The following is a 9,940-nucleotide window of genomic DNA, read 5'->3' as shown; positions in this document are numbered from 1 at the left end:
AACGCAGGACGTTACGGCAAGGACACAGCCTATCAGTGGCGTAACACCAGTGCTGTTACCAACCCAAATGTCCCATTTTTTGCGTAAAAATCAATACTTTTACTTCTAGAAGGCAAGTAGGATTCGGTCCTGCTGACTAAGAACATAATAAAAGATATTTTAAATTTACATAAAGCTCAGTGCAGTCGTGAATCGTCTGGAGTACTCACGTGCCTGTTTGGCAAATGAAGGACACTGGAATCTGAATGTGAAGCATCACCACCTGCTGAAGGATTTGTCAGAGCAATCGCGCTTCTTGGAAAGGAAAACTGCTTTAAAAGTTACCTTTTCTCCTGTGATGAGTGTCTTTGTAGACAAGCTAATACAAATCTCAGAGTACATAAATCTATTTGCAGCCACTTTAATTTCTATTTTATAGTTCTCTTTAAATAAAGGAGGCAACCCATGTTGTCTTAAAACTGTTCCTAATATTAAATTAGCATTTAGACTATGAAACTCCAATGAAATATGAAGATGAAACGCCTGGTTTTGGCTCTGTCGTCAACACTGGCAGCTTCCTTTCTCCCTCATTACTGGCAGTGAAGAATATGCATGACACCAGCACATCAGGACATACATTCATGCTGTTAATGTCAGCTACTCTCCTCCAACAAGACAATTTCATATTCATATTGTAACAATACTTTCCTACTTTCTTAATCATGAAGCATCCTAGTTTGAGTTTACTCTGTGATGCTAACCATATTGAGAATTAACCTTCTTCATTCAAAAGGCCACAGAAGCTATACTAATGCACATGGGTGATTTTTCCCAGCATTTAAAATTAACTGAAGTCTCCTGAAAAAGGGCTAAACACCATTCTGCTCCATATCTCTTTGCTTTATTATAATGCTCTTTAAAAGATGACACTGCAGTTCAAGTCTGGTACCACTCTACAGAACAATGAATAGTGTTCACTGAAATTGCCATTCCTGTGAACTTCACATAAAACACGTCAGGAAAATTAAAGATACAGTACTCCATACTGACCAAGTTTCTGCTGGCATGAAAAAGAAAGAGGGCTCTACAACTCGTGGTCACTAAGTCATGACTCTAATAATGGCCATCGTAATGTTTCTTGACTTCTGTCTAAATCACTGATTGCTCAAGCCTTTCTTAACAGGGTTACTGAAATTTAATATTACCAAAGTAAGGTGAGAACTGAAATACCTTGGTAGACTGCTATTCTCTAAGAGGACCACTGTATCTTTAAATGTATCCTGGATTAAACAACAAAGGTTTTACCTACACTTGTTAAATTATTGCACAGATCATTACACTGATAAATACATTATGAACCCATGGAATGTTACACAGTCTGGCCTGGAAAATAAAAGCAGCAGGGAGAGCTGGCCAAGCACTTCTTGAAATGTTGTAATTATTAACAGTTTTCAAGACACAAATGAAATATTTTAAAATAATCCCTAACTCCTAGGATTAGGTTCCTGGTTCAGGAACATTCTCGAAGTCTTTCACTCTTTTGCAAGTGGCACTTAGTTTGAATGTCTTGAAGTTTTTCTTATTTCAGACCACCTGTAGGAATCCAGCTGCTCTGTATTTTCCAAAGTTGAAGCCATACAAAAGAATAAACCAGTTTGAAACACTAGGAAATTCAAACCACACATTGCAATGTCCAGTTGTTGCAGTAGTCATTTCACCTTCTGCACTCTCTTCTGGCAATTTGCTTGTATGACTTAAAATTGCTAATACACGGTGTGGGATTGCAAAGAAAGTGGAGCCCTCTTCATCCACCAAGCAGGTGAAGCACACAGTGACACTAAAGCCTTGCCAGTCCACATGCTCACTCAGATTCAACGGCCATATCTTCTCTTAGATAGGTGGCCTCAGCTCAGGCTGCACTCAATGCCTCTGTTTACAGTGCTCATGATCAGGCCAAAAAAAGAGGATTTGGGGAGAGGAGGAGGGATTAAAAAAGTCTAATTCATAAACACTCGCTCCACACATGCACCTTGATTGCATGCATTCCACCAAACTGCAGAAACTTCCCAGCCATGTACATTAAAAAAAAAGGAAAATCCAATAAAGCAGAGGCTTTGCAAAAGAAAATCCCCTCATTTCATCCTCTCCTCTGGAAGACATGGTAAAATATTCAGATTCAGACAAGTCATAAAAAAATACCAATTCGCCTGGCAAACTGAGACCAGTTGGTATACTAGTTTTGTGGCTGCAGTTACACTTTCTCCCATTGGTTTTTAGTATCTTCCGTTAACACCTTTCTGGGAGTCGTAGCATTTTGTTGCCTCTCTACAGCACTGCAAAAAGAGAGATGGCAATTGTTCTGTCACTGTCTCCTCAACTGGAAGAAAAATCATTACCCAAAGCTTCTGCCTGAGTAGGGCTCTGGCTGTTCAGTTTAATTTAGAACATAAAGTTTCAAGAGATACAAAAATAAAACCAGAGGAACAAACAAATGGCTCATGCCAATCGTAGCTGCAAGTGATATATAAATAAACCAGTTTTCTCCTCGGCAAACCACACAGCTGAGGAGAACGTACGCATACACATCACAATACCATTGATTGAATGGACTGAAATAAAGCTTATCCTGCTACGAGCTATTTCAGGAGGTTTATGAAAGAGAAACTGTAATAAAATTGTACACAGGAAGCTGAATCAGCTTCACATCACTCCAGACAGACACCAGCAGTCAGACAGTGCAACCCATCGGATGCATTTTGCCATCACTGCTACTGCAACACTTCACAAAGACTAACCGTTAGTCAAGGACTGGGCAGTGCCACTTCACATACATTACACAGCACCGCCTTCAAAGTACATGCATTACAGTTTCGTACTGGGCAGCAGACAAATGACAAGTAGGCAACAGAGGTGTATGCATAAAAATACAGTTACGTTTGACATGCAATTAAGCTATGACAAAGGTATATTTGGAACTGGAGAAAAAGCAGAACAAAATCCTTGTTTTACAGTCAGGCTGTAAACTTCTGCCAATGGTACCACAAGCAGCGTTGTAAACCGAGACCTCTCGTGCCTTCAGCAGTTCTAACGGGTCAGCGTGTCAGCAAGAACGCCTCGGGCACCTCGCATGGCTCAGCCTAGAGTAGTGCTTGGGTGCTCTGCTGCACGAGCTTCAGAGACCACGCTATCAGGAGAAGCGAGGGGAAAAAAAGAAATCCCAACTCTTGCAGGACAAAGCTAGAGAAGACTAGAAAAATATTTTTTTCACATCTGAAAGATCCTACTAATAGAAATAGAGAATCGGGCTATAAATAGAGCTACTTCTACTTAGACTTAAGCCTTTAAAATCTGCTACTTTTGAGGTGATTCATGATTTTCCTTCCTTTTTAACCTCTTGATATTACTATAAGCTCAAAAACCTTTGTGAAGAGAAAAAGAAATGAAGCATTATTTAAGGTAACTTTGACAACTGAGGTTGGTTGTTTGCTTGAACAAATTAACTAATTTTAAGAAGAAAAGGCTTTTTAGGTATGTATTAAGATTTACAGGGTCCACAGTAAAGAACTCCATGCTGGTAGTAAAGCAGACTACGTAACAACATCATGATTTGAAGTTTTCAAGTAAGCTGACTGTTTTCGGGCTGAGTGTACATTTACAACCCACCCCCAAAAATAAAATGGGATACATAGGACACCTTTGTCGTTAAAGTCACAATTCTTCTGTAGAAGTTATGGTTTGTGTCATGCAAAGCACTTTGTTGGGTCAAAACTGAGACATAACTGAATCTTCTATTCCATTCCTTAATGCTGACAAGGAGTTTCTGAAGTTTCCAAGATAGTGTTTCTTCCAGGAAGAAAATGTAAAGAAATACATGATAGAAACAGAGATACAGTTTGACATATTAAAGATTAATTTGGAAAAACATCTGCTTAATCTAAATTTTACTATTAAATCCAGACATCTTCTCATCTTGAAGAGGGCTTGCTGCCAGTCTCTCTCCTCAATGTTCTCATATTTTCCACCCATTTTTTCTTACTGGAATCTTTTTTGTAAATTTGTTTCACTGCCAAGTTGCCAAAGAGATGTCCAAAAGGCCATAAGCCGCAGAAAGATTTCAGTTTTATCAGAACAGATAAAATTGATGGGTAGAAGGAAGAAAGAGAAAAAACAGACTATATAAAATAGTCAAACTGGGGAAAGGGTGTAGGTAAGGAAGGAGAACACCACAGCTTGCCATTTTATCTGTGTAGGAGAGCTGCACTGTGCAAACTCTTAACGCACTGAGCAAGAAGGGCACGTAGAGCCATTCTGGATATCCCTTGGTAGCTCAGGCCAAAACTATGAGTATACACAAATAATTATCTAGCTCTAGATTCCTTATTAATTCTAAGGGGAGAAAATAAGTTTTAAAAGATTAAAAAAAAAAAATCTCATAACGCTTAAAAACAAAGCTCCAATAAAAAGTATCTTAAAGACCATCTTGAATTGCCAGACTTAATATGGTCAGAGCAATCCATAAGGCATTTGAACTAGATCTATTCAACTGCAGTTTGCTTATTTAATGGCTATCTTTTCAAGACACACCCTGTCCTTTGTTTGCATTAAACACCTCAGGTCATCTCAAATGATATGAGGAACTGGATGAATACCTATTGACCTATACATGCAAGGTTGTGCCATCAAAGTGTGCTTGCACTGATTTTTTTCCTTTGAACATTCATGTTAAGAAAGTCACTGTACCCAGCTTCAATAGTGCAAGAAGAATACAGTTATCACTATCCTTAAAAAAGGGAGAGCCACCTTTATATAATAAAAGATTCAGATGCTACTTTTTTGTCCTAAACTGGGATAGAAGAAAGGAGAATGAATGGGAAGCACAAAAGTAACAGATCAGTAAGGTCAACCAAGATACTCCAGTTGCATGTAAAACTTTCTCCCCTCAATCAGCCAGCATAGCCTCCCCTTCCTAGCTGTGCAAAACAGGGTTAACAGTTCTACCAGTTCTGGTTATCCCACCCATCATCAGCTGAAGACGCCTTTTTTGTTGCCTTAGGAGGTTTTTTGGTCTTGCTCTCCCCTCCTGTGTTTTCCCAGTTGGTCTCCCAATTTTCCCAACTGTCGCTGTTACTGTTCTTGTTGTTGGAGACTGTTCCCGAGCCCCACACGTCCCAGCTATCAGAGCTCTTCTTCTCTGTGGAATTGTCCACATAGGTCCAGCTCTCACTGCTTGGAGATTTATGAGCTTTTGGTGGATCTGAGTTGCCAAAGGTCTCCCAGAAGCTTTGATCTACAGCATTGTTCTGGTAGCCCTCCCCTCCACTGTTCTGGTAGCTGTCTCCCTCAGCTGGTCTTTTATGGGGGAAAGAAAAAGGAAGGTAGAAATAAATTAGTTAGGACAAACATAACAATAAAAATAAATGACCACAAACAAAGAAAATCGTAACGCTACTGCCCTTTGCTTAAACAAAAACTGAGGATAAAGACAGAAGAACTAAATATATTGCTCTGAATGGCATAAGCTTATATTCCAATTCACAGATTTTTGTTAACAGCCTTAAGTACTAATAGGCCCAGGGCAAGGGGATATGCATTTGGAACAATTTTAAAACCAAGGTGCCATTGTTCTCAGCTTAACAACTGTCATAAACAAATAGTTAGATTGAATTCCTCCCCTATTACATACAGGAGGACTACTAGCAAAGACAGAATAATTTCTTCATATTTAAAAATCACCTGCTGCTACTATACTGCAGAGAACATATAGGTGATAAAATTATGTGTTTAAACAGACACAGAAAATAATAACAAAAAAATACCTTTCAGAATTATCATCTGGTTTGCCAGAAAAAAAAGTGGTAACGTCTCGCCATCCCTTACTTCCAACTCCCTGAACCTAGAGAAAAAAAAGACACTCCATTCATTTGGACTGAACCAACACCTCTTCCAAGTCCGACAGCAAAAGTCACAACACATTCCTCCACTTGTTCAGATGAAGAGAACACATTTCATTAGAAAATTTCACTCACAACTTATTAATATTTTTGATGGGCAGTTATGTGTTTGATGTAAAGAACATACATTTGACCGTACTGTGCTGCTGGAAGATGTGAGAAGTAGGTCAAGTTTAGCTTTTTCACCCATCATTGTCAATAACAGCTTTTGAATTCTCTCCTAGACTTCCTTGACAAAAATGCTGGAATTACGCCTTATATAAAATTAAATTTAATGACAGAACTGATGTTTTGATGTTACGATTCATGTAACTAGTACTTATATTTCTACTGTTCTACAAAACTACTTTCACCCATTTTCAGTGGTATTATTTCACCGCCCATGTAAAACAGGCCAAAAGTTGAGTTCTTGAATAAACATGACTGCTAGGACAATCCCTTGGGGTTATTGTAATGGGCTGGCGTTGGATTAGAAACACAAATTCTGAAGTGACACCCATGGAAGTTACTATTCTAAGTCATAGATACAGAGGATGAATCCCAGAGTTCAGACTTAAAGTTGCGAGGCTCTAAACAGAACAGGTAACATCACTTATTTTATTCAAATATTCTCAACATTTAAGGCACTAAGCTGGTACATGATAGAGCTTCCAGTGCTGACTTTCACAGTGCTAGAAAGACAGACCCTCCTAGGTAACACCGTACAAGTTATCAAAAGAGGTATTAGATTGTGCAGAACTTCTGTACTTAGCAGTTGTAGAGAGCACTTACCACATTACCAAGTAATGATAGCAAAAGAAGACAAAAAAATGGTACAGAACATTAGTAAGTTTAACTGTACAAATGTAACGCAAGCTGTCTCCATATTCTCTAGCAGACATTTTCTTTTAGTGTTTGGGACACTGGCGGTCTTATAACTCTACATCAAGCCCTTGGTGAAACTATTACGAGGACTACATCGTACCTGTAGAGCTTTTTAACACCCCAACAGAAGTACTGCATACTGAAAATTACACTTTCAAAATTTCTGTATTCAACACAAGCAGAGACTAAAGCTGCACTGGGGTTTTGTTTCACTACAAACTCTTCATAAGAATATGGAGACTGGCTTACTGTTTGGCCTCCTTAAAGGCAGGCAGGCCACTTCATACCTTGCTGGCCAACTGTGATACCCCCACGGTGACCTCCTCAAATATTTTCCCCTCTTTCACCTACGTGAATCAAAGTATTGGTAATTAGTCATAAAACAAAGTATTATTAAGTATTATTAAGCTTACTTGTGCTTAACAGCTAAAAAACAAAAAGTGTAAAAAAAAACCTACAAACTGGAAGTGAAACAAAATATACTTAAGTCAAAGTTAAGAAGATGACATATGAAGTCCATTGATCTCTAATGGAATGAACCTCAGTCCTTTGAAGTTTGTGGGAATTTTCTACTGATCTACATGCAGTTTGAGGAAGGTATCATTACACTAATGCTGAGCATAAAAACACCAATAGAAAAAATCTGCAAACGTGACATTTTATAAATACATTTTACTATATAAAAAGATTCGGTTTGGAGAGATTAAAAACCTATCTGATCCATTTTATTCTATCTTTTATACACGCTTATTTAAATTTTAAAAGGGCTTTGAACTTTGGTCAACCAGAATATAATTGATGCCTTTCACCAATTAATAAATGGCAGCTGTTCCAAAGCAAGTGTCTTTATATAACCACATACGTGCCAGGCAGTGATCACCGAACACTTAACTTCAGAAAGTAACACTTATTTAGAACTAACAGCATAACATCCTAAGGGAGATAGACCCTTTTGTTTTTTTAATAGAAAATGCAACATTCCTCATTAAATTGTCCTACAAAATAAAAATCAGCTCAAGGAAATGCACCCTAAAAATAACGCTGAAAATAATGCATCTAAGCACTCTGAAACAAGCTGTGGATAATTCTAGGGAATAGAAAACCAATTAGAGTCTTCTCCTGTGATTTGAAATGCTATGTAAAGAATGTTGAATTAATAAAGGTAATGCAAGAGAAATTATTTTGTAATGTGATTAAACCATTCTTTTCAAATTGAAAATTAATCCATATCCCAAAGTGGTGGCACTGCTTCTCTTACAAGAGCAAAATTAGTCTGCTTTATCAAAACTAATATATTTTGGGAAAAGGTACGTAGGTAAGTAGAGCACCATTCTCAGAAAAGACTTCATCAAAATTTTGGAGCTGATCCAAAATTCTAGAAGCACAGAACAAATGCATGCCAAATGGGAAAGATGTAAAAGGACAGTTTTTTAAACATATGAAACAGGAAGGCAACATTTGACACTAGGGAGAATCTTTGACTAAAATTTGTAGTATTAGTGATCACTAGTCACTTATGAGGACTGCCTTGCCTTTTTTTTTTTTTTTTTTTTTTTTTTAAACATGCCCACTAGTGACTATCTGTATTTACTCAGGTCAGCATGTGTGCTTTCTTCCAACTCCTGTTGGAAGTGCCATTAGCCACATGTTTTTGGTCACTAGCAATTGAAAAGGGAAGATGAAAATCTGCTTCAAACTAGTTTCCTAGAAGCAACACAGTAACTAGAACCGCTAATCAAAATGTTACTTAAGACCACACTTTGCATATGAATGCATGCAAAACTTGGTTTTAACTGACTACCAGAATATTCTGAATGGATACCAAGTAAAGGTTGCAAGAACATGTTACTTCTATTGATAAATTGTCCCCATTCATCTTAAACATATACTTTGTCCCAAATTCTACTGCCCACAATGAGGCAGCAGATGAGCTACAGTGGCTCAAAGATGCTTAGCTGAATTAAAACAATGCTGGCAGGCAGATGGGTGAAACACTACGAACTTAACACTCAAAGATACTACTAATAGTTTTTTTTTTTAATAACATTTTTATATCCACTCAGGGTGCATTTTCATCTTGTCCTATCTTCTATTATGGAAAGCATGCAATCTATAAAATAGTATCTAACGGGGAAGAACATAACAGACTCTTGTGGACATGGGAAAGATTGGTGGAAGGAAATTACCGTCATTAACCTTTCTTTGCTAACATACTAGCTTTGAATTACTCGATGTTTCCCCTTTGCTACTTTGCTAGTATATGAAAAAACAGAAGGACGCACTGACAAACTGGGCAGTTGTGGCAGGAGGAAACAATCACTCCCTAAGTCAGCATAACCATGTTCTGCAAGTAATTTACTAGTTCCAAAGTTACCTTTTCCTGTGCAGGTTTGAGAACATTTTCATTTAATGTCTGACCTAACTCTGATGCCTATTTAAAAGCAAAACAAAAACAAAGTCAGTTATCTTTTCCTTTAAAAAAAAACAAAACAAAAAAACCCCCACAGCCAACATCTTCTGCAGGCTAAGTTCTCAGCAGTATCTCCAAAAACACACGAAGCCTTAAGCTTTGATTCACACAAGCAGAATGAGCTGAAAAGCACACACAGTACAGTGCTGCAGAAAACATTAAAAGAAAGTTAAAAACAGATGCACATGGCAATAGGCTGTTGGAGATGCCCAGAGCCCAAGCAAAGTCTGACCTTGCACTGGAAGCAGAAGCAACGGTTCAACCAGCAATGGCCTAGAAGATGGGCCCCTTGCTAATGCTTGCAGCTGAATATTTGGAAGAACTGACCTCATCCACCCTTATTTTTCTTTACTAATGGAATTACTTGTAGAATTAGATCTTTTTGGCCGATTTTTCCCTAATTCTTCTGTCTTGTACTGCTGCAATTGTCATCTGTAAATAACAGCGCAATTGTTTCTAAGCAATACACAAGAGGCAAAGCTGTGACAGAAGATTTTTGTAATCTTTTTTATAGCTCCAGGTTTGCAGTGAGAGAAAACAACGAACTTCAGAAATCTACTGCAATCCAGAACAAGTACAAGGATATTGTACTTCAGAGGCATCTTACAAAAAAATGTAAGCCCACAGTGTAAGTCACAAAGTTACTTTCATAAGACAATATTGACACGGACAGCAG

The 9,940-nt window shown here is 37.9% G+C and overlaps 1 protein-coding gene across 2 annotated transcripts in view; it reads right to left on the bottom strand.

Annotated features, from left to right (window-relative positions):
- Positions 1–4,729: 4,729 nt before the first annotated feature.
- ARFGAP1 (ADP-ribosylation factor GTPase activating protein 1) overlaps positions 4,730–9,940 on the bottom strand; it is a 17,196-nt gene continuing 11,985 nt past the window's right edge. Inside the window, exons 10-13 of one of the 2 annotated variants that reach the window (XM_009574590.1) lie at positions 9,169–9,225; positions 7,082–7,141; positions 5,796–5,866; positions 4,730–5,328 (exon numbers count right to left, since the gene is read on the bottom strand). In XM_009574590.1, the coding sequence (XP_009572885.1) occupies positions 4,974–5,328; positions 5,796–5,866; positions 7,082–7,141; positions 9,169–9,225 (543 nt within the window). In that variant the 3' untranslated portion in view covers positions 4,730–4,973. Of the gene's footprint in view, positions 5,329–5,795; positions 5,873–7,081; positions 7,142–9,168; positions 9,226–9,940 lie in introns of both variants that reach the window. The other variant, XM_009574591.1, reaches the window with a different exon arrangement.

Source organism: Fulmarus glacialis, unplaced genomic scaffold (genome assembly GCF_000690835.1).
Source record: "Fulmarus glacialis isolate BGI_N327 unplaced genomic scaffold, ASM69083v1 scaffold413, whole genome shotgun sequence".
Classification (NCBI taxonomy): Eukaryota; Metazoa; Chordata; class Aves; order Procellariiformes; family Procellariidae; genus Fulmarus; species Fulmarus glacialis.
This window is presented reverse-complemented; position numbering and strand designations above follow the sequence as displayed.